This window comes from Thermobia domestica, chromosome 13 (assembly GCF_964235325.1).
Source record: "Thermobia domestica chromosome 13, izTheDome1.hap1.1, whole genome shotgun sequence".
Classification (NCBI taxonomy): domain Eukaryota; kingdom Metazoa; phylum Arthropoda; class Insecta; order Zygentoma; family Lepismatidae; genus Thermobia; species Thermobia domestica.
Window position 1 is genome coordinate 217,818,285 of NC_137466.1, and position 26,348 is coordinate 217,844,632.

Below are 26,348 nucleotides of genomic sequence, written 5' to 3' on the forward strand. Positions count from 1 at the left end.
ATTCTATTAGCAAGATTCACCCTATACGCAGATGAAATTATTGGAGATTATCAGTGCGGATTTAGACGAAATCAATCAACTATCGACCAAATATTTACCATTCGCCAAATACTCGGGGGAAAAGAAAAGTGGGAATACAATACCCCGGTACATCAACTATTTATTGATTTTAGAAAGGCGTACGACTCGGTTAGGAGAGAAACATTATACAACGTTCTTGCAGAACTTGGAATACAGAGAAAGCTAAGTAGATTAATTAAGATATGCTTAAATGAATCCCAAAGTAAAGTCCGGGTAGGAAAATTTTTGTCCACGAGGTTTCACGTCGAAAATGGCCTGAAACAAGGAGATGCGTTGTCGCCATTATTATTTAACTTCGTTCTGGAATACGCTATAAGGAAAATCAAAGATAGCAACCAGGGCCTAGCGTTGAACGGTATTCACCAGGTTATGGCATATGCTGATGATGTAAATTTAATAGGGGATGATAGGAGAACAATAGAAAGAAATGCAGAGATTTTATTAAACGCTTGCAGGGACATGGGTTTAGAAGTAATTGCAGAGAAAACTAAATACATGGAAGTGCGTCGGGACCGGAATACAGCAAATTATGGATGCGTTAAAATCTTAAATAATACTTTCGATAAAGCGCATAGTTTCAAATATCTAGGATCAGTATTAACAGAGGAAAATCATATTCACGAAGAAATTAAATGTCGACTAAAAGCAGGGAATTCGTGTTACTATTCGGTTCAAAATCTCTTGTTGTCGCGAATTCTGTCGAGGAATTCGAAGCTTAAAATATACAAAACAATAATCCTGCCTGTTGTTCTGTATGGTTGCGAAACATGGTCGCTTACTCTGAGGGAAGAACATAGACTGAAAGTATTTGAGAACAGGATCCTGAGACGAATATTCGGACCCAAGAGGAACGGGAATGGGGAATGGCGGAAACTTGATAACGAGGAACTACATAATTTATATGGTTTACCCAACATTGTTAGGGTCGTCAAGCCTAGGAGGCTTAGGTCGGCGGGCCATGTAGCTAGAATGGAAGAAAGTAGAAACGCTTAAAGTCTTGACTGGAAGACCAATCAGAAAGCGACCATTAGAAAGACCTAGGCGCAGATAGGAGGACAATATTAAGATTGATCTCGGAGAGATTGGAATACAAAATAGAAACTGAATGCAGTTAGGTAAGGATAGAAGTCAGTGGAGAACTTTTGTGAATGCGGCATTGAACCTCCGGGTTGCATAGGCCGTAGAGTTAGTTAGTTATTTCTTACGTTCAGGCGAAATTTAGTAATATATAAATTTTTAATGTTGAAGGAATGCATATTTTCGTAATTTCCAATTCGACGATGTGTTTACATGGTCGAAAGTAGTACCATTTTCCGTGAGTGTGTAAGAATATCAACTGGCAATTGTATCACAGGATAGGAACTACTAGGGTACGATATTGAAACACCAAACAAACTTCGTTGCTTTTACTTCTTCCGGAACGGAGCAGAACGTTTGGACGCAGATGTTTAGGCGCGAGATATTTGGGCGCAAAGCCATAAATCCGAATAGGTTAATCTACTTAAATGGGTTATAATGCATTTCATAACTAGAACCCGGATGTCTACGCACTAAAAGCCGTGGAAATAGGGACTAATATCACAAAGATAAACAAATAACTGCACAACTTAAAATTTTTAAAAAATCAGAAAGGTGAAATTTGATCCCGATTTTCTTAAAAAGCTATCTTCAAAAGCTCTTAAATTTTTGTTACGTTATGGTATGTCCTATGGTAAACAGTCACGGAAAGTCTCAGTTGCATTAAATGGTTGGTTTAGTTCTAGTAAATTTTTGTATAACGCAGAAAGAAAGAAAAAAATATACGGGTCTAATTATTTTGTTGGTAGAATGATATATCTTAATTTCAAGAAGATCGGAGACCATGACCCGCAGGTGCTTTTTATGAATCTTTATTGGACTTAAAATTTGCTGTAGGCATCCCCAAAATAAACTTCTGTGAAGTTACTTTTATATCATATCTTAACGTAACGGAATAGGCATTTTGGATATTCATAACTTCCATAGCTATTCATAACATTGTATTACTGTTTATACTATATTTACAGAAATAATTGGAAAGGAAATAACAGTGGAATATAATATAGATATTGAATAATTTATTTTTGTCTTGTGTTACATTTATCATGACATTATCATTCCATGACGGAATTATGGGCCAAACCCCGCAAGTATTCTACAGTGTCAACAGTTTAAAATTCTGTACCAATAGCGAATTCTTTCATCTGCCTGAAAATGTTTTCTTCTTTTCTTGGGTGACTCTTGCCTCGTACACTATGTCCCGCTTTTCTTGTGTCCTCCGAAGTGCATCAAAAAAGCTCCAAATCGATGGATGGATTTGGAGCTCCGATTGCAGTCCACGATAAGCTGCTTCGGCGTGATATTCGTTCTTGACTTTGGTCATTGAGAACTCTATCATACAGATTCCACGTCCTTATTGGGAATAATGCTGTTCTTCTTGTACCATGCGTTTAAATAATTTAACATAGAAAATGAAAATATGTACAGTATTGTACATATTTTAAGATAAATTCTGTCTGACTCAAAGAATCAAGTACAGAGTGCAGTATGAATATATAGTCACATCTTTAAAATAATTAAACATTAGCGAAAAAGTGCACTTTTTACACAAATTACATTTCTTTATTCCATATGTCTTATTTTATTAAAAAGAAATATTCTTTTAAAACTAAGCCACGGAGTACGGATATCGCGACCCGGCTAGTGGAGAGTCTGCTGCAGTTCCTTCCTATGTCTTTTCAACTGGTGGAGACAAGTTGTGCATGGAGCGCAGAAACATTGCTGTGTTTAAGATGTTTTTAATTGTGGAAGTGTTTCGAAATTTGCAGTGCCTAAACATCTGGGATCTAGTTATGAAATACACTATAACATACATGGGCAGGTAAACCTATTTGGATAAAAGGTTTTGCGCCCAAATGTCATGGACCCTTCTGGGAAGCTAGAGATGAAAATGAAATAATATTATCCATTCTCTAGCCTGGTGGGAACACTTAGTTCTTTTATAAAACACTGTACTGGAATTTTCATTTTTTACTTAACAATCTTTTAAAGTGCTTGCACGCTTAGTTCCACCTCTCACACTTATAATTTGTGATGAATCTTGTGCTATATTTCTTCGATTATTTTTATTTCGGATTTTAATTTCCAAAACTATGTAATTTATAAAATTAGTGTCTGTAAAATCAACTAGATTTTTTAATTTTGCTCAGTCTTGTTACTTCGAGATCCAGTTTGAACCTGAGGCCAGAATAATTATTTCTAAATCCTTCCAGATGGTGCATCGGAGTCCAGTAACTTTAGGCATACGATTTACAGCACTTACCAAAAAACTACATTAATTATTGATTTTACATCATTAATATTTCTTCGTATGGTTTACATATTGCACACGCATTGACTCAGGGATCATTCAAACGTAGCGATAAATTTTAATTACATTCATCCTAGCTTACAATTTATTGTTGAACTTGAAACGAATGATAAACTTAACCTATCATATTTAGAACTTATAGACGATATAGTAACATAAGCCCACTGCAGGTACACTGTATATTCATAGATATACACGTTCATCAGTTATTAAATCAGATGATATGGGATTTTTTCCGAACTATAAGCCTTTGTTGGAAAGAAAAGGATTCATTTGATTTATTGAAAATTAAGTCTGAATAGATATTCTGTATCTATCTTATTGTACCTAGGTATTGGTATGATAAGAGGAATTTAGAACTCCACAGAGTGAAGACGAGATTGTAGTTAAGAAGTTAGTTGGATTATGGTACGTTTATTTCCAGTAGACAAATGCACTGTGGTTTACACGTATCATTTTATCCTTCCTCTCCCCGCGTCCCGCCAAAAATATTACACACTTTAGGAGCTATTAACATAGGTTACAATAAAAAGCTAAGAGTCTACCAGATAAAATGAAGTTGCCAGAAAGGTGATGTAGCTATTACTAAATGAAAGCTAAAAATTTTCGCTCGATTTACTTTCGGGGTGATTACTTTAGTTATCTTGCTGTAAGTTCGCTGCTCCTGCTATAGTGCTAGTGAAATCCCAAAATATTCACATTTCTTTAGAAAATAGAAATAACCTGATGAATTCATGGATTCCTACTAGCATCTGAACAGGACTAACGCATGGGTATAGCAAGTTGACCGAAATTGTCTTTCCAAAAGTGAATCGAGTAAATATTTATTATAGAATGGGCTGTACAAACTTTAACTTACACAACAGGGCGCAAAATTTCAAAGTCAGACGCACTCGCCAATCCAAAGATGATAGTCGCCAGTATCTCTTACGTTCAAATTACGAGAGATCACCCTCTCCCCACGACCTTTTGGTTTGACAAATAAAGAGATTACATCAGGGCATAAAATTTCAAAATCAGACAATTAGATTCAGGATAATCAATTTGGAATTAGACAACTCGTATACATGTTAAAAAATCTTACCTTAAGACTTCACGTTTGTGTAACGCTCCCTCTGCACTGAAGTTCCAGTTGTCGATTGCAGTTTTCGGATCAATGTCCTTAAGTGAAGGACGATTGATGGAAATTCTGAGCAAATCGTCCAGTGTGTCAGTCTTCAGTCAATTCCTGCAGGGAGTCTTAACTATTGAGACTGCAGAAGCCTCTCTCACATGAAGCAGTACTCACAGGTAAAACTGCACAAAATGTGACAATTGAAAGCAAATTCGGGAATCTCGTAAATAAGTTTTCTCTGTAAATCTTTTTCAGTGTCTGATTCAGTGTCAATGAAGAAAACGAAAGTTTGTGTTCCGTCCACTCTCCTAAGACAAGATTTCACATTCCTTGTTTTCTCTCACTCAATGACAATTTTCATGCGAAACAGAACTGTGAGTTTAGGCAGAAGCCATTCCTACTGAACACTGGTCGCCAGCTCTAAATTTCTAGTGACCGGAAATTTTGCGCCCTGACTTAGTGTCTAAAGGAAGCTAAAAGTGCATGTCAAAGAACATCTTTAGTGATGCGAAACCAGAACTCCTGGTTTCAAAACATTAAAATAATAATAATTTTATAGATACAATTTTATTTTTCATTCATTAAAAATGAAACTGAAAGATTGTTTTGAAAAGTTGTTTATTCTAACAAACAAATCATCATAGGCATAGATTGATAAAACAATGAGTGGGAGACAGTCTTTAAATTATGTACTGAGTACTGACGGAATAAAAACACTAATTGAGTTGGCAACTTTCATTACTCCAAGAAATGAACACAGACTTTAATTTCCCTATTTAACAGTGAGTCACAATGCTAATTGACTAGTGAATTGCAGCACTATATAAGAAAAAGTATGTTTGCTTTGCTTTTTCCCGATGAGTCTGTTCTGTATTTTCTTGACGATTTTGTTTCTCTTCTATTTTGTTAACCGCCATGAATAAGACTCCAAGGAGGTGTCAAGAGCTTTGAATGTGCAGTAATTATTACCGTATTTACGAAAATCTAAGGCACCCTCAATTTTTGAAGGAAAAATTGAAAAAAAAAAAATCCTCCAATTAAGACGCACCCTTGGCGAAAATAATAATAATAAAAAAAAGAAACCTACCTGCAGCATCGATTTTAAAGAAAGAAAACAAAAGATTAATAAACATGGGGAAAACAAATAATGTTACAGGAAAATAAAGAAACATTGAACTTAACTGTTGGGATTTACGGTATATTCATGTGCATCTGCTGGTACTTTTTTTCCTAATGTAATTACGGTACAACACTTGTTTGCGTCAGTTTTATAGCAATCCATTATCGGTATCATATTATAGCAGTATGTACACACAAACACAAACAAATAATTATTCAGCAATTATTTACACTTTTTTTTTTCCTTCGGTTTTGCACTCTTACTCGCAAAAACAACACTGACATGTTACTACTTATCATCTGTTTCCTCATCGGCATCAATATCTTTTCCACTTTTTATGACCAAATACACATAAAATATACGCATTCTTTACAGAATCGTAACTAACAGGATTAGCAGTTTTGGATAGAACTCCCATCTAATCTGGCCTAAATTTACATAAGTTAAATCTAAGACGCACCTGGATTTTGGAGGTAGAAAATTCGACAAAAACGTTCGTCTTAGAGTCGCGTAAATACGGTATTTTAAGGGTTAAGAAATTGAAATGAAGCTATAAAGCCGAAAATTTTTGGACACGGATAAATTAATTATTTCTAGTAATTGAAATGGTTGTAGTTTAAGCGATACATCAACAGTAAGAGATACATAATAACTTTTTAAAGCTTTTCCTGGAGAACAAGGTGCGTTGATACTACTTTCTTTTGTTAAAGGGCTACTAGTCTAAGTTCGTAGTTCGTCAGTAAACCTTATTTCTGCTTGGACATCGTATTTAGAACTAAATTATTAGCGAGTAGCTGCCTCTTATCAGTCGCATGACTGAAACTTAGGAATTATTGTGGATGCTACCAACTATATAGAGTACAATATATAATATACCACCGTAGCACTTTGTAAAATAATTTAGTTGCTAGTGCTGGCTTACTGTTGGAATCAAAATCACAGTTACGAACAAATTTTGTTCTAAAGTTAGCGTAGAGCAAAACAAACATATAGTAATAATCAATTTGGATTATATTCCCAAGACAATTACTATGTAGTTAAAAAAAAAATAATCAGTTCTCAAATTAATTGTGTACTCGGAACATTTTATATGTTGTACATTGTCTTTATTCATTACTGTAGCATCTGAATTTCATGCAGTGTCGTCACAAATACAATCCCACCCTGTTTTTTCTTTAAAAGCACATATTTTTCTTATATCTGTAGGTTATTCTCCGTCCCCGCGAAATTTCAATAGGCATGTCATCTTAGTATACAAGTAATTAGTATTAATACAATACACAATAATCGCATCAGGTTTCCTGTTATTATTTAAAGATATTAAATACTAGTTTTACTCTGAAGCAGAGCTCCCTCGTGGCAAAGCGGCTAGCGTACGCGCCTTTGGCGTGGAAGACCCGGGTTCGATTCCCGGCCGGAGCTCATGTAGTTTGGATTCCACGTTAATCAGTACGTCCACGTCTCATATAGCCTTGCTGCTGAAAGGGACGCTAAACTAAAATCAACTCAACATTCTGAAGCAAATTCTTTAACGAGTAACATGTAATTCTTGTTTTAGTGTGAACATCCCTGATGAGATAAAGAGTTTTGTTGTTTAGTGTTTCATACCTTTTAATTTCAATACTAAGTAGCATTCGAAAGAATACAGTTTGGTGCTTTAAAAAGCTAAATATTATACCTTTCGGATAATCCCCCCCTCCCCCCTTACGTGACATGATTTGAATGGTGAAGGTGGACAAGGATCGTGCAATCTTATTTTGTAAAACTCCATGCATAAGGGAGAATATTTTGTGTGTATTTTTTTTTTCTTTTCTTCGAAAAATGGTTTTCACAATGTGGGATATTTTTGTCTTATATTATGTGTGTGTTACTATTTCAAAGAATTTGTTTGTTTTTCCAGCTTGTTACGGAATAGTGACTGTACCCACAGGTCCATGGTACTGTAGAAAGTGCGAGTCACAAGAGCGGACAGCGAGAGTGGTGAGTACGACTCCCCCTGGCGGCTGTTTTTCCTTGTCCCACAACAGCTGTCCGTTCAGCTAAATGCTGACTGGCAATATGAGTGTACTAAAGCTCTCAAGTGGTTTGTTATATTTTGCACTGAGTCGTCTATATTAGTCGCGTCACTTACTTTTATTATGCAGTGAAGTGAAAAACTTCTTATCAGTTTCGTGACTTGAATTGGAATGAGAACATACATTCCACACAAAATATAGAAATCATTTAATCAATTTCGTGATGTTTTCTATTTGACCCATCTCTTAAGACTGAACACTACAGAAAATACTTTTTTTTTTGTGATTTTTTTTAAAATAAAGAAATAATATATAATTTTGAAATCGAAAGGGAAATACGCTCTATTAGTTACTTTGTAACATTCCTTAAGATCGTCATTTTCTACAATACAAGACATAAGACCAAAAAAATTGATTGGTTAACTCCTAAACAATAGACTGGAAAAGACGTTCGAACTTTATTTTTAAGAAATATTTCGTTAAATCAGGCAAAAGTTAGAGAAGTGCTCAGTTGAATGTGAAGGCTATTTTACGAACAGTTTATATAGCAGTGGGGTTCTTTGGTTTTTGTGAGGAAACGTAGGACTACAAAAAGAAATATATTGATCAGAATTAAAGAATATACGATGCATGCGAAAGAAAGAAAAAAAATTTCTAAACTGTTATAATATGTACAATGTAATAGTTCACGTAACATTGATAGAAAACTTTTATTCAATCTAATAATAATATTGAGATATTAAGTGCGGAGTAATTTTATTTTATATTTATTTATTTAACAGCCCGAGATTAAATTGGGACAAGGGTCTACTGGAGTGTGCTATCCATTCCAAATCAGTGGCATGGCCATACGAGCTTTATAGAAAAACCAGTAAGACACTCTCCGAGTAGATTGACGTTTTAAAAGTATCTACACGTTTGATGGAATAATGGAGGTTTCCTCTTCCTCTTTTAACCCTTCGAAAACCCCTGCGGATGATACCCGTAAAAGTAAGTCGCACTCTTGATACGTACTTCAATATGTAAAGTTAGATATGGCTTAAAAATGCGACTTTATAGAAATTGGCTCTTACGAATTTTGTTGCATTGTATGCTGCGTAAAATAATAATTTCTCATTTTGAATTCTCACTCCTTACATATATCCCACTTTTCCTCATCACACGGGTCTTGCAGACTCCAGTTGATTAATTGAAAGTTAATTGAAAGTTTTAAAAGCAATACTGGTAGATAGTTTCTCTTTTGTTCATAAACAACTTACGAGACTGTGTTCCAAAATTCTAATCTTCCGACATTTATTCATATGTAAGTAAAGACAGATTAGAGCTGCACACGCAATACCGTTGCAATACCGTTCACAAACACCTGTTGGGGATCATCTAAAGTCGAGGTGGTAGACTTCTGGTTACAATCCGACGTTCAAGGACGTTCCAGATATGTTAATTCGAATTAAGGTCCGGGGAATGTTGTAGTCACTCCAAACGCGTGATATCCTCGTATTCCAGGTATTCATCCAGCACCTGCGCCGTATATAAAGGAAATTATCGTTCATTAGACGAAGCCTAAGGCCATATGAACTATGGAGGAGTCGCACATATTGTTGCAGAATAACATTCCTATAGATCGCACCCCATCACAGTATCATGCGGGAACACATACAGAAGTGTCTGTACTCTTAAAATGATGTTACCCACAGACCATAATCTCAGTACCACCATAATAATCCTGGGTGTGTATCGGTCACGAAAGTCATGAAAAAGTCACGAAATCAGAAAACGGTCATGAAAGTCAAGAAATTTAGCTTTTGGGTCACTTTTTTTTCTGTACAATATGAGTACAGACTGGAAAATATTGTTCTATAAAACGTCAAAATTCACCACCAAAAATTTCTGTGGTCAGCTTTAGACGCTACCAAATCGCAAGCAAAGCAAGCTTCTATTGCATGCATGAAAATCCGACCTAATTCGTACCCAAATTCGCTCGTCAGAATATTATAAAATTACGTGGTATGGTAAAGAAAAGGTCACGAAATTTAATATTGGGATTTCAGTAGACACCCTGTAATCTCGTTCCACAAAATTGGCAGGGTCATAACGTGTCCCCGTCAGATGTACAGACATCGAGGATCGCTCTCCAGACTGAACCGTGATGCTTTATTAAAGAGTATCCAATCCACTGTAGGTTACAAGCCTGGTAATGCGGTCCAGACGGTGTCATGATGTAAGTGGAACCCTTCTAGTAGGTTACTTTGCGTAGAAGGATATTTCGTGTAGCCATTGACATACGGTTTGGCGGGAGACAAGGGTTCCAGAGGCTGCTGCAAGGTTTGAAGCTAATGCAGATGAAGCGCTGATTGCACATCGTCGGACATTTAATGTTTCACGTTGGATTGTGATAGTGGGTTACTTGTCTCATATTGCCTACTTGTCTATATAAAGTTTTAGTTTATGTAAAACAAAACATGTCAGATGTTAAACGTAGACAGGATATTCATTCATACAAAACAACATATGCTAAACAAGTTGATGTACCATACAGCAGGCTAACAAAAATTAAAAATAGCTATGCAATACAGGGTACAAAATTTATGAATAGGGTACCAATAGACATCCAAAAGTTACCGCTCACTCATTTTAAAAGCAAACTGTATGATTGGTTAATTACTGAATCATATTATAATATTAAGGAATTTGAAGAAGATAAGAGTATATTGAAATAGGGATTAAAAAACATAGTTGTAAAACTGCATTTGACGTTGTCTATTGTCTGTATACAGACTTAACGACAATAAAAATATTCTATTCTACGAATGACCCCCTGTGGAATCTTATGTATAATCGGGAAATTACACTGCGAGCGACATTTAACTCTACACCCAAAGCTCGTTGACTCTGTCCCGTGACCCAGCCATGCATGTCATCCAGATGCTTTCGTTGTACCATCCTGTATGCTTTGTATGCATTTGATGTGTTCCCAACCAACGAAACACGCTGCACGTAACACTTCACTGTCAAGTTGGTCTTACATATGTGCCACCCGCTGATTATTAATCACGCTTGTAAAGGGCACCTGTGTAAATCATATGGTTACGCCTATGTCATTTGTGTGACCATGATGTGGTATTTTGTGGCATTCATAAAATCACATTTTGTGCTATCGTGTCAAGTTTTCGAAGAAAAGCCAAATCACTTAACGTCTGAACATGAGTGTATTTCTAAACTTTGTATCTTTTACGGACTATGAGCCATAGTTTTCTAAATATTCAGAAAAGTATCGAAAATAGCCAATAATAATAATAATAATAATAATAATAATAATAAAGTCACACATATATAAAATATTTTAAGTGAGCAACTTACATTGTAGTTTTTATTTCCTCGCTCCTCCTACATAAATTTTAAAAGTGTAGCTTATTTTCGGGCCAATACGATATTGTTTGCATAAAGAAAACATGAGTTCTATAATTGCTAAATTTAGATTGAATAAAAGTTTCGTTATGCTGTTGGGGTGTGGGAGAGAGGGGAAAAAATTAACTTATGTTAGAAGTCCTACGTCAAGATAAAGGGATTAGGGTGCATGGAAACTTTTCAGTTTACGGCAGATGGTTGACAGTGATAACACTGGTAGCAATTAAAACACGAGAGAAATTGAAGTTCCAAAGTGGTCTAGGTGTTGTACAGTCACCTGTAAAATTGTGTAGCTACTCCATACACTTCGAAAAAGCTTGGAGTGAATAGATAATTTCAGTACAATTTTCGATAACATCAAGAAAACTGTGCGGAAATCAATCAGTTTATTCCTATGCTGTGGAGCAGAGGTTCAGAATTACCATTTACCAGAGTCCTTTTTCTAGGCTGAATGATAAGTTCGTTCGTTTCTGAAATCATCTAAATGTATCTTATTTTTCCTGTCACGTGAAAGTCTCAAGTATAATCATGACTTAATTTGGCATGACGCACGTATGTCACCACATAAACATCGACTGTTCACAGGCAGACTGAGACGTTCAAACATGACACTCGGTGATGGGCTAGAGCTCCTTCGTGGCTAAGCGGTTAGCATACGCGCCTTTAGTGTGGGAGACCCGGGTTCGATTCCCAGTAGGCGTTCATGTGGTTCGGATTCCACGTTAATCAGTAGGTCCCGTCTCATATAACCTCGCTGCTGAACGGGACGTTAAACTCGAACTCAACACGGTTACGGGGCTTTTCGTTTATTGCTAAGACATTATTGGAAGAAATGGGTGAAAGGTATGGAAGCTGCTAATAAGTATGTGCTATTAAATTAGAAGATAACTTAATCTTTCGACATCTCAAAAATGGTTTATGCGTTTCAGATCAAGTAATAAGAGCGTTGTCGGGAAACCAGTTACAATGAACAAGGGGTCCTCTGAAATAGATTATAACAACGAATTCACGCACAAGTTAACGTCAGTTGGCAACAGAAAAGACATCCTAGTGCACCGTATGTCAGCGTCTTTGTCTGGCGATGACTTTACACTACAATAAGCCGAAAGACGACTCATTCTTTGTCAGCAATTGCTGCAGAATGCTCGTAATGAGAGGTTTTGGAGTTAGATCGTCACAGATGATGAATATAAATCATTTTACGATATCCTGCCGGTGTTCAGCGGTTATGATTAGACCAAGAGACACTGCTAATTTCTAAGTTGATGTTCATGTGGTGTAGTATCAATTTTATGTTCCGGGAACTCGTTCTAGACTGCTGTAGATAGAAAACTTTACCCTGATCAATTACAGCGAGTCCATGTTATGCGACAGAGCTTTGATCAACAGGAAAGAGTTGTCACAGGTCAGTAACACCTCGTACCGTCGATCACGAGTAGTTAGCCAGAGCCTAAAGAAATTGCAGAGATTTGATTTCGTACATCTTGCAATATAGTCCACTTTCATATCATCATCAGTTTTCGTTTCCTCGCGCGCTTCCTACGAAGGACAATTTGAAACAATTCATGATTTGGAAAATAAATGGCCTTCCAACTCGACCAAACTGTGGCTCTTGTAGAACGCTGCTAGAGGGCCATCCAGCACAATGGACTTACTTGCCGAATAAGGTAAGGCGTTACGTTATGGACACAGTAGCAGCTTCACACCGCAGATTAACGAACTTACCATTCACCCTAGTCAGGTTATAACTTGCCCTGGTTTTGCTTTCTCAATTGGATCATTTGTGCGTTTTATGATTAACAGTTTGTGATTATTTTTTTTTTAAACTAAATTTGCCGCTAAGCGTTTTAAAACTATAGTGAGTACAATTGTGTTTTCAATTAGGTATATGCAACTTCGACGTTAATGTATAGTTTTAAAGATTAAGTAATACATAGTAATATCTGCTAGATTGTTTTTAATTTAAAGTAGTGGATAGTAGCTCGAGAATGTAGGTGCTAGACTGTGATTTCGGCTGTAGGGTTTACATTGTGAGAAAATTTGAACTAATAATTATTATTGATTTTTTTCTTTAATTTTAAGCTCAAAGTTGTTTGTCTGAAAATACTGTTGGCCAGTTGTATTAAAGTTAACTTTCTGCACTGAGGATTCAAAAACAATAAAACGATTTTATCTCACGATGACTGTTGTGAGTAAATGTAATTTCCTCAATATTCCTGCTGGATCACGAAGACAGATTTAGTTGGGAGAGAAGGGTCAATGAAAACATTTGTAAAAATTATTAGAGAAAATAGTTTTTGCCTTGCATCCGGGCTTGAGAATTACAAGAGCATATTGTTTCAGACAACCTTTGGGCCTTTTTTCAATGCCTCTTATACTACTACACCGCATTCTGAAACATAGTTACAGGTGCTGTTCGTCCGTAGAAATCCATGCCTCAGTATAAAACCTTTGTAAAGAGAAAAAAGTTAGTAAATCCACACTTTATGAAGATTATTTTGGTAATGATGTAAACACTGGATCACCTGGAAAGTACTTTTATAAGCCAGAAATGTTTCACACCTGGAAGTAGATATTCCCTTCTGTAGCTGTGGTAATTATGAAATATCAAAAAGTAGTACGTATGGTCATTAACAGTGGCAGTGAGGACTGTTTTTCTATTTTTGAAACCATTCCTGAAATAAGTGGACAGGTTTCAGTGACGCTGAATTCTGCTTCCCGACATTTCAAAGTTACCGCAAAATTGTAACAAATTTCTGGCTTAAAACCACTTTCCAAGTAATCCATTGTTCACTAACGAAAATAATTTTCGTAAAGTGTGCATTTACAATTTTTTTCCTCTTTCCGAAGGTTTTTACTTGGAAGTATGTGCTTTTGAGCATGAATGGAACCTTACCCATGTTCTAGTGAGCGGTGTAGCAGAAGATACATTGAAAAATGGTTCAGAGATGGCCTCAGCATACTGCTATGATTCTCACGTCCGAGATTTAATATAGAAGCTTCCCCTTCCCCCCCTAATAATAAACTAGCTAAACCTGCGCTTTCTACACAACGCATCATTTACATATGAGCATGAATCTCCTCATTCCTCACAACATCTGTATATGTTCCTTTACAGACACAGGTGAAGGACATCTTAATAAAAATCGGCAAACGGGTTATCATGAAGCGGAGATTTTTTCAATTTATCGCATCGTTTGCAAGATTTGAGCCTACTTCCGATTGGAGTTTCTAATTCATGTATGATCAGTGTTTGCTTTCTTCTTGCATGCAGTACGTAATAAGCAATACATTACACACACAATTAATTATAATGTCAGTGATATATGGTGTTCATTGGGGGAAAACACTCCAAACAAGAAATATTCATCTTAGACGGGAGAAATGGTTATCATTCGTTTTTCATTATCATTTGGCCATGAAACAAACGCCTGAGAGATATAGTATACAATTGTATGGTGTTGGAATCTATAACTCGTAGGATATGATGCTTTTTTTAAAAATAAAATTCAGTACTTCCAGTGTACCCCTAAAAAATATAATAAAGAAGTAACGGCCATTAAAAAAACATTCAATTAGAAGTGGACACTCTACACAAAATTTGCAATCGATCAGTGAAAACGACATCTTTCTAGAGCCTATGGTTCCCGAGAACTCACTGTCGAAAGGATTGGCCACAAACATATAAACCTACCATTTTAATATATAGACTAGCCTTTGGCTAGGTTGGGGCTCCGCCCCCAGAACTCCGCGGTTGCTCGGCCCACGGCCTCGCACCTCCTAAACCCACAATTGTAATTAATTTCAAGTTTCTTTTCCTATTTCAGCTATCTAAAAGATAAGATTTTGTATCCCAAGGAAACGCCCATTTTAATAACATGGGAATTTCTTCATCCCCCCTTTAGATCCCTTAAAAACTAAAAATATTAACTTTTGGCAATTTCCTGTAGGTTAGTCCCGGAAGGCTACAATCATGCCAAATTTCATCATTCTAATCCTGCCGAAAGTGCCTAAACATTTTGGAGTATAGATGATGTTCCATATAAATAAAATGGGAAAGATTTTTTTCAGTTCCGCATAAAACCACTCTGCAGTTGGATTTTTTATTTTTAGCGATTTATTTAGTTAACTTTAACGAAAGCGTATAAGCATCTGAATTTCAAGTTTTTATTCCAATTCCATGTACCTGAAATGTGAAATGATAAGTGATCCCATTTAAATAACATGAGTATTTTTTTCATCCCCTCTTTACACCCACTAAAACTTAAAAATATTCGATTTTGGCAATTTTCCTGTGGGTTAATCCCGAAAAGCTACAATCATGTCAAATTTAATCATTGTAGCCCTACAGCAAGTGCCCAATAATTTTGGGATGTAAAAAGTTTTCCCATATAAATAACATGGAGAAGATTTTTCAATTAATCATAAAACCACACTAAAGTTGGAAATTTTTACTTTTATAAATTTACTTAGGTAACGCTAACGAAACTTAAAAGCATGCCGAATTTCAAGTTTTTATTCCAATTCGTAGTACCTAAAACATGAGATTATAGGTCCAAACAAAGGCCCATTTAAATAACGGGGAATTTCTTGCCTTCCTTAGACGCCCCCCCCCCTAAAAATTAAAAATATCCACTTTGGGGAATTTTCCGGTGGGTTTGTCCCAGAAAGCTACAATCATGCCAAATTTCAACTTTCCACGTCGACCGGAAGTACCCTTTTATTTTATGTCAGTTTATGTAGTTTTATACATATATAGTTAGGATACTATCTAGTAGCCCAGACCATAGAATAGCTTCCATAAGTAAATGCACTGTAAATGTTTCTGCATTTTCTAATTTCATTAGTTTTAAAATCTTCATGATCATTTTTTCAACAACTTCCCTACCTTCGTGATGATTGTTGACGATTATCAGCCGAAATATTGAGGAAATAACATTTACTTTCATAGGGAAAGTAAGTGAGGTACGTTCTTAATACATTTTTACTGTAAAAGGAATAAGTATTATTGCTTCTGAATTGGGTGTTGTTCAATTTATGTTATCAGTTAATGGTTATTGTAAGTTTTTATATCTTAGAGTAAGATTTATCTATCTTTTCATTATGGCTGATTATTTAAAACATTACACTAGAGAGCTTCACATTAAAAGAAAAGAAAGAGCAGGAAACGTTATTCTTACTGATGTAACTTTCTGAGTTTAATATTAGGTAAATTATTGATTTTTTAATTGGATATGTTTTGCTGGATTAGGAAAGTATATGTAAGAACTTCAATAAAGGATGGTGCTGATTGTCGCAGAAAACGCATATATTCTGCAGCACAAAAGGTTGTAGAATGCAGGAGCCTGTGGCATAGCTCTATACCTCGGCTTGCCTGGAGGCGTGAGAGTGTGTGTTGCGGAAATGACCTGTTGTGTACAAGGTAATATTGCGTGATTGTCGGTGCATTCGCCAACTGCACATGTTGAAATCTGCATACGTAGTGTATTTCTCTTGATTATATTTTCATAGTGCAATGAGCTAACAGGTGATTTAAGTGAATCTACAGCCTGTGATTTATTTTCTGCCGAAATGCGCAACAAACTGTAAGGCGTTAGAAAAGAGGGTTGTCAGGTTTGTGAAAAAAGATGGCAAGATAGTAAGTTTTTGGTGTATTGGTTATAGCTGGAGAATTTTTAGAAAGGTCCAACCTTTGCTGAAGAATTTTAAAAGTGACGAGAAGTGTAGTTTTAAGCAATTGGAAGGTAGTGAGTAATCCTGATAGATACGCTTTCTATGCAATTTTATCTAAATCATAATAATAAGTATGCTGCCGTTAGTAGCAGGGCACTGGCTACGAAAGCTTCCACGCACTACAGTCTTCAATTAATCCAACGTTTTGACGTAACATATATTTTTATTCCGTCTGTCAATTGTATTATCTCCATCTTCTACTTGTCTATGTCTTCTGTCACGTCTCCTACAATGCAGTTGTCGGGACACGGTGGCTCAGTGGTAGAGCATTCACCTGGTGCGTGAGTTCCCTGGTTCGATCCCAGCTCGCGCCAAGTAGGCTTTGTAGTGGACAAACACCTTGTGCTTGGGTTTTCTCGGGGTTCTTCCGTTTCCTCCCATTTTCTTCATTCTACTATTCCATTCATTTCTCATCCCAGTTTCCTTTAACCAAGCCGGCATAACCGTGGGATGTAAAACTCAAAAAATTTAATTTCATTTTTTTCTCCCCTACTAGCCTATTCGTACCACTTTCTTACTGTTTTTTCTTTGGACTCGCACAGTTCACCCTGATCTTCATCCCAGATCACTTGCAGCTCCTTCGTGGCTAAGCGGTTAGCGTACGCGCCTTCGGTGTGGGAGACCCGAATTCCATTCCTGGCGGGAGCTCATGTGATTCGGATTCACATTAATCAGTAGGTTCTGTCTGATATAGCCTCGCTGCTGAAAGGGACGCTAAACTAAAATTAATTCAACTCCATTACCCTTGCGTAGAGTACATTACTCCACACAAAACTCTCATAATGTTTTTTTTTCTTTGTAAACGCTTCCTTCAACATTCCTATCTTTGCTGTTCTCACTACGTCTCCACTAAAGTTCATTCAACGAACCTTCTGATCCTGATGTAAACATTGCAGAATTGATTGGCTATCGGTCAGTGCTTCTTTCGAGAAGCACGTGCTTGTATCCTGTCGATGTTTTACTTATTCCCCGCATGTGACCATATTGTTAACTGTGATTCGCGCTAAAGTTGGGTCAAAACCACTTTCAATGCATGCATATTCTCTTTTATTGCATTAATTCAATTTAGTTCTTAGATAAAGTGTTGTCTAATTCCAAGGAATTCTGGTAATGAGCCTTATAAGCAAGGACTATTTTCTTCTGCCGCATGGGTGTTCTAAGGCTCTCTAACCAATAAAATCAAACAATCACCACGTGTATTTGTTTACATGAGGTACTGAACATTCCTTGAATGAACTTTAGTAATATATGTGTTTGCTGTGTAACAGGTGTTAAGTCCGAAACGTTCTAAACGTTTGAACGTAATAATCTTTTTATAGTAATTTGCGGGGAACAATTTATGCAGAGATTTAAAACACTCAACACTTAATCAGCAGTGTAAAGCGCTTAATAAACTTTGTCTTTTACAGGGTGTCTATCGGTCACGAAATCAGAAAACGGTCATGAAAGTCACGAAAAAGTCACAAAATTTAGCTTTTGGTCACGGTTTTTTTAAACTGTACAAATGTAATAACAGATTGGAAAATTTCGTTTTATAAAACGTCAGAATTCACAATCAAAAATGTCAGTGGTCGGCTTTAGACGCTACCAAATCGCAAGCAAAGTACGTTTCTATCGCATGGATGAAAATTCGGCCTAATTCGCACCCAAATTTGCTCTTGAAAAAGTTAGGAAATTTTATGATTTGGTGAAGAAAAGGTCACGAAATTTCATTTTGAAATTTTAGTAGACACCCTGTTTTAAGACTTTGCACAAGCAGAAAAGTTTCAATCCCAATCTCTGTCGAATGACTACGATTTATGATTTTTGGACTTACCACCTATCACGCAGCAAACAAAGAATATTAGCTATGGTTCGGGTCTTCTGTACTTAATCTGCTCCTGCTTCTATCTTCAGTATAGACTACATCGTTTCAGTCAACATATTAATTTGCGGGGTTCTCATACCGTATCACCCACGAACCATATACATCTCAAAAATCTTTCTACTGTCGAAACACCGTTTAACCCTCTAGATTTCTTTTTAAACGTTTTTATTCTGTTTTTGAATTTAATTGAAAACAATAGAAACTTTTAATAGACGTGGTTAAGTGCTTGGAAAAAGCTACAGGGAAAAAATGACACTGTCACGAAAAGGAAATCGTGAATCACTAAATAAATTAATACCCTCTGTAGACTTTCTTGTACTGTCTCTTTCTGTTACGCATTAAACTTGATGATCAGTATTAATATTCTGCAGCACGGTCGAACTGCATTGCCTATTACAAATTCGTCTTTTCCAAGAGTCTTCGATCTTATTGCTACAGAATTCAATATTTGCTGGTTTTTCACATTCCCACTTCATTCAGTTTTACTCAGTTCATTTAGTCAAAAACAGTGCCCGATATAAATTAAGAAAACTTTCGTAATGTTTGTAACATGGGACGTCCATACGTAAGGAATCGCTTGAGATGATGTGAGTGTTTCTGTCCCGTAAAGTGCAATACTCCACATAGAATATTCTATACGTCTTATCTCTTTATTCAAAAACTCACTTTATTTTCTTCTAGATGCAAGTAATCTGTGAGAATACTGGCTTCCAATTGCCTTAATTTCTAAGAATACTACGTACAACCATTAGTAAAGCGTGGAATATATATATATATATATATATATATATATATATATATATATATATATATATATATATATATATATATAAGAATATGTACAGGGTGTTTCAAAACAACACCCGACAACGTTTCGGAGGTGATTTCTGACACCAAGATAAGACAAAACGTATAGACCAACCTGGGTGCACAAATGCTTCCTTTCGGAGTTACAGGCTGCCGAAAAAATGAATTTTATAGGTCCATGGCTCCAAAACCATGAGACCGACCGAACTCGGGTCAAGACTTCACTTAGGAACTAATATGTGCGCTATCCAAAAATACATGTTTCAGAATCCCAAGGTACTCACGCAACAATTTTTATAGAGGAAGTTTTGCTACGGGCATATAATTTGAAGTGCTCACTCACTACCTCTATAAAAATTGTTGCAGAAGTACCGCATGATTCTGAAACTTGAGTGTTTGGATGGGGCACATACTAGTTCCTAAGTGAAGTCTTGACCGGACTACGGTAGGTTCCATAGTTTTGGAGCAATCGATCTTTAAAGTTTATTTTTTCATGTTTTCGGCAGGCTATAACTCCAAAAGGAAGCATTTGTGTACCCTGGTTGGTCTATATTTTTTGTCTTATCTTGGTATCAGGAATCACCTCCCAAACGCTGTCGGTGTTGTTCTGAAACACCCTGTATATAAGTCCCATTAAGGGAACTCATCAAGCGTTGAACGAAGAATCAATATGTATTTAAAGAAAAGATTACGAATCTCTAAAATAGACAAACTCGAAAAAGGTCGAAGAAAAAGATGAATGTTTTTAACTACTTTGTTGGTATCAGGAAGGAAGAATTGTTTAAGGTAAATATGAATAAAAACACAACTAAACCAAACAAGGAAGAAAAGTACAAAGTACTTTGTTTACCTGCGCGACGGTCCTATCTTAAAAACGTAATGTATTTCCAGCCTTAGAACAAAGTAGACGTAAACAAAGCGAAATTATTACTCCGCGGCTCACACGTGCTTCGACAGCGAGAGACATGAACAACAAGATCGTCTGCTGGCTTACTGTCGTAGCATAATTCCCGAAGTGTAAGACTACGGTTGGTTGGTAAATAACTTAATTAATGCACTCACATTAACTACTGCTATGTGGGAAATATGTATTTTCTTAAATCGTTATATAAACGAGATTGCCTCTGTTCCTGTTCTTCTCTTTTGTGTTTTATAACACGAGACGAACGTAAATTGTTGTCACTCATCGTCGCCATGAAACTGCACTCTACGATTTCAAATGAGCGGCATTGGCGCGCGAACTGTACACATGCGCAGTAAATACTATATGTCCAAGTACTGGTAAGGTTGAAATTAAAACTACACCTGTTGTTAAATATTGTACAATTGCGTTTCTTATCAGAAAATGCAGGATAAATTCAGATATATTTATCTGAAATTACTGTTTTAGTAGGGATTATATTGCGCTAATGCAGTGAGACCAACAGCCAATCACTGTTCATTGACCCACTGGTAGTCAGGTGGGTTTGCTTACATCTACTTTTTTCTAAGGCTGGAAAGAGATTAATCCCATTAGATTAATTTCAAAATTAACTTTCGTTTTTAGAAAGGAACCCTCGAATAAGGTACAAAATTGTAAATTACTTTTAAGTTTTTCTTCCTCTGTTTAATGTAGTTCCTTTCCTATTTACCTAAAGCAATCATTTCACTTCCAACAATGCCAACAAAGTCGTTGATGAAATGTTCATAGTCTTTGTTTCGAGGATTGTTCGCCACCTGCATTATGTTTAAAATTGTTAGTGGGAAGTTCATACAGTGTATTGTATAATGAGTATCTTCACAGAGCAACAATTCTGATATTGTTTGTTCACTTAAAACTAATCACTGCTTCAGCAAAGTGAAGGATATTTCATGGGCATAAGAGGATTACATTCGCTGAACTACTCTGAATGTGGTTCCTAAAAAATTTAAGAATGACATCATTCATTTGGCTTACCGGTTTTTCTTAGCTATAATCAATACACTAATTTTTGTTCTTTTATTTATTTTCATATTTGTATGTCTTTAGAGGCACACGATTATGCAGTATCAATGAAGAAGATATGAGTCTTCGTCAAGAATAGAGCCCGGTACTAGCAGAGATAAGTTACAATGTTTACTTCTACATTATCTTGGAAAAGGTACGAAATAAATTAAGATAGAAGGTAACTTGGTTGAGCCTGTTCTTTTGAAATACAGTTTGTCAGTTCATTTCCTTAATCTGATTTTCTGAACTCGGTAAGCATGAATGTCTACAGTTTTCTGTTTGTTTTTCCTGTAGCGTTGTGAACTTTGCCCCACAAAGGACGGAGCTTTGAAAAGGACCGACAACAGTGGATGGGCGCATGTTGTGTGTGCTTTGTACATCCCTGAAGTTCGGTTTGGGAATGTGACTTCGATGGAGCCTATCATTCTTCAACTGGTGCCACCGGAACGTTTTAATAAGGTAAAAAAATGTTAGTTAAACTCCTAGGCGTAATCTACCGAGCATAGACCTGTTTAGTTTAATTTCGCACATTATACTGTAGGCTAGGAAAGATGATACAAAGGGATAATCAGAGAAGAATTGGCAGAGTGAAGAGAGTGGGAAAATTCATGAGTACAATATAATGTCCACTAAAATTTCACGAAGCTTGTAGTCAAACGGGGATTCTTAATACCACAGATGTGTGCTCTACCGTTGAGATGCCATGCGCCAGCTATGAAGTTAATTTTTTACATTTTAAATTCAAAATGTGTGTCTCCGTCAATAATTATGAAGACAAGTGTAAATATTACTTATGTAAATGCTGTGTAGGCGCTGTGGTGGACAGAATAATGGTGGGACAGATGACTGATCCATCCTACAAGAGGTGTGTGGGTTCTCCAGCAGATGGCAGTACTGTGACGTCGCACCGAGGCAAGAGCTGCAAGCGTATCCAGTGTGCAATCGTGGGTTGTATCAATGAGCAGTCGTGAGGCCGTGTGCGGCCGATGAACCTGCAACATGACGGAGCTCCGACCATTGTACCAGGCAAGTATCCCAGTGTCTGAATAACTCATTTCCTCAACAGTGGATTGGCCATGGCGGATCCATTAACTGGCCTCCCAGATCACCCTACCTAACCCCATTAGACTTTGGGGCTGGTTAAAGGAGGATGTGTATGTTACGAAGGTCGATATACGTGAAGAACTTGTCGCTCGCATCACCGACGCCGTTGCCCTCATTAAAGTCCGCCAAGATGATGTTCGATGTGCTACACAGCACACCCTCCAGCGCCTTGACAACTGCATTGAGATGGGTGGGGAACTTTCCGAACACCTCTTGTCGGATGGATCAGTCATCTGTCCACCACAGCGCCTACACAGCATTTCGGTGAGTAATATTCACACTTGTCTTCATAATCATTTATGGATATGAGAGTCTTCAACCCCTTCCAGTTCCGTAACGATCGAAAATCGGACACATATTTGCAACGACATCTTGTATTTTCAGTGTAATTTTAAATATCGGGCAATGTATGATTTTAAAATAAGCAATAAACAGTTTGAAGAAGAAGAAGAAAATACGAAAATATGAAAAGGAAAGAAAATCAAATTTAGATGATTTTTGATGAGTTTTGTCTTTACGTTGTCATAACAACGTTTTTGTAAATAATCGTTATAATTCAGGAACCATCATAAAAGGAGATGTATGCATAATCATGAGACGTGTATTTAATTTAATAAGTGTGTGCCACAATAAAAGCTAGCAAATCTAAACGCAACATAAACTGTTTTAAGTGATTTTTAGTAACGTAATCTAGATGTAATTGGACTGAGGACCTGTATATAACGAGTTAAGTTATATATTCATAGAACTTTTTCAGTTTATTTTCACATGTAGAATCACCTCACAAATTATGTGACATTTCTTCTGAATCACTCTGTATTTTTCGAGCATGTGAAAGAAAATGTAAATTATGTATTTCGTAGAGAAGTTTCGGAGCGGGTATTTGGAAAACAATATATTTCAGGAAATAGTAAAACACCTAACACACACACACACACACACCATCAAATATGTAAAATGTAGGCACGTGGCACTTCCATGAACACTTCATTGGATATAAGGTAGAAGTAGAATAGTAACTGTGAAGCTTGTCGTTGACCACGATATTCGAGAGTAGACTCACATGATGTTGTCAAGTTGGAAATAAGGAAAGTTAACTGGACTAGATAATTAAAAAATAAATAAATAAAATAAGATAAAATAATGGTATAGACTTTTCGCTAAAGAGTAAAGGATGAGAAAGGAATAAAAACAAAGCTCGTGTATATCACCCGCTGTCCAGCGTTAAAAGACAAAACTCCTAAGCCATCTCTAGATTCGCGTCAGCGATCACTGATACTCCTACAGCCAAACACAATCCGTAACAGCAAATAGATATGGACACGTAAATATATTCAGAAACCATACCCCTGTGCATTCTTTCCTTTATCGTCCTCAAAAGATTTAGGTCTTACTTACTTATGCTATACGTCAACACAATTATCAGGCTGTTGAAGATATTCTACAAGCAGCTGAAAAGAGTGATATTCTGAATCAAGTTCTTGAGTTGAAAGCTGATGATGATCAACTAACCTATTCGTTAAAGCGTAGTACTGGTTTACCTTTTTATTACGCCATATCCGAAAAAAATGCTATGCTATTAAAAATATCTTTGAAAAACTTCAGCGAAGTAGCATCAAGGAGTCGATGTTAAGTGGTACAGCAGAAGATCTTTATAACAATATTGAGTATGCCAAAACTGATGATAGTAAAGGGATATATCTTTTCGATAAGCATCGTGATATTGCTAGCTCAATTCTTAGAGCAAAGATGTTCTACACACTTCGTATAAATCATGGTTTTGTTGAAAATTTTTTATAAATGAGATTCTACCGTGTCCTTCAGAAAGACATTAAAAACATATTGCCATATAATGGGAATCGCTTTTGTGTTCTTAATCGTCTACAATACCATGCCTCACTTCATTCCCTTATGCCCTTCGTTATTTTTATGGTTAACTTTTTTTTATTTTAACTGTTTTTCATTATGCATTATATCCCATTATTTTTATTATTTCTAGTTAATTTCTTAAAATTTGTATATATACAGGGTGTTTCAAACGAACACCGACAATGTGTGAAGGGTGATTCCTGACACCAAGGTAAGGCTAAAGTATAGATCGACTTAGAAGCACAAATGCTTCGTTTCAGAGTTGTAGGCTGCCGAAAACATGAAAAAATGAACCTTAAAGGTTCATAGCTCCAAAACTATGGGACCTACCGTAGTCGGGTCAAGACTTTACTAGGAACTAGTATGTGCCCTATCCAAAAATCCATGTTTCAGAATCCTAATGTACTCACGCAACAATTTTCATAGAGGCCGTTTGTCTACGGGCGTATAATTTGATGTACTCACCAACTACTTTTATAAAAATTGTTGCGGAAGTACCACAGGTCTCTGAAATATGTATTTTTGAATAGGGCACGTACTAGTTCCTAAGTAAAGTCTTGACCCGACTACGGTAGGTCCCATAGTTTTGGAGCTATGGACCTTTAAGGTTCATTTTTTCTTGTTTTCAGCAGCCTATAACTCTGAAAGGAAGTATTTGTGCACCCAGGTTGGTCTATACTTTTCGTCTTATCTTGGTGACAGTAATCACTTCCCAAACGTTGTCGGTGTTGTTTTGAAACACCCTGTGTATATATACTATATAATAATTTTTTTGTGTATGTTATTCGTATATAAATATTTCTTCTCACTTATTACTGTATTTCTCTCCAACACTATGCCAACCTACCCATTTCATTTGTTTTATTTACTTCAGTAGACTCTCTCTACTCTTAGTTTGGCAATATTATTTCCTTTTCTTACCCACCTTATGAAGCGTTCAGCAAAGGTGCTTATATATATATATATATATATATATATATATATATATATATATATATATTTCTTCAAATATGTGTAATTGTTCGAATTATTTTCTTCTAAGTAATTCATTTTCTGTTCCCGCTTCGAAATTGCTTTGTTCCTGCCGTTGTATACATTTGACCACAGTATTGTAAAATCAAAATCACAGCATTAAAGAAATTTTATTTCCGTCATTTTAGCTAAAAATCCTTCATCAGATAAGGAAGGTAGAAATAGGGAAAAAAGAACAGTGAAATGTCTTTAGAGAGGCCGCGGTGGCTCAGTGGTAGGACACACTTTTTTTCTGGTGCATGGGCTTCCTGCTTCGATCCTAGCTTGTGCCAGTTGGGCTTTGTGGTGGACAAAGACAGTCTGCGTGAGTTTTCTCGAGGTTCGCACGTTTTACCCTTAGCCTTGGACCATTATCGTGAAACTTAAGGTTAAAAAAAGCCCAGGTAGGAGCCATGTTAGAATGTAGGGTAGGTCATAGTGTCCCGGACTGTAAGTAGATGGAGTTTAGGGAAGGGAGATAAAACTAACGAGGTGGGTAATTAGGAGTGGTGCAGAGCGAAAAAATATTAAATGAACAATGAAAAGAAAAAAAAAATACATGATACAAGGGAAAAGGTTGACAAGTGAAAATTAATGAAGAAATTAAGAACATGATCCTTAGTGTTTTTCACTATTGGTAGTAATTCACTTTTTAACAAAGAATTCGTTACTTACCAATAAATCCTCCCGTGGGGAAACTAGAATAACTGAAAGCCAATAGGTAGACTCAGCCACATAGCAATACTTAATACGCCCTCTACTTAAGTAATACATATCTTAAGTTCCACTAGATAGACAATACTAAGATTAGTTAAACTCCACAATCACTGCTTTTTTAAGCTCATAGCTACAACTACAACCACTTCAT

General features: G+C 36.3%; 1 protein-coding gene across 3 annotated transcripts in view; it reads left to right on the forward strand.

Moving 5' to 3' along the window:
* Positions 1-26,348, forward strand: part of LOC145669032 (uncharacterized) — a 97,337-nt gene that overhangs the window by 6,756 nt on the left and 64,233 nt on the right. For 2 of the 3 annotated variants that reach the window (XM_081737379.1, XM_081737381.1), the window contains exons 2-3: positions 7,604-7,683; positions 21,791-21,955. In XM_081737379.1, coding sequence (XP_081593505.1) covers positions 7,604-7,683; positions 21,791-21,955 — 245 coding nt within the window. The remainder of the gene's footprint in view (positions 1-7,603; positions 7,684-21,790; positions 21,956-26,348) is intronic. The other variant, XM_081737380.1, reaches the window with a different exon arrangement.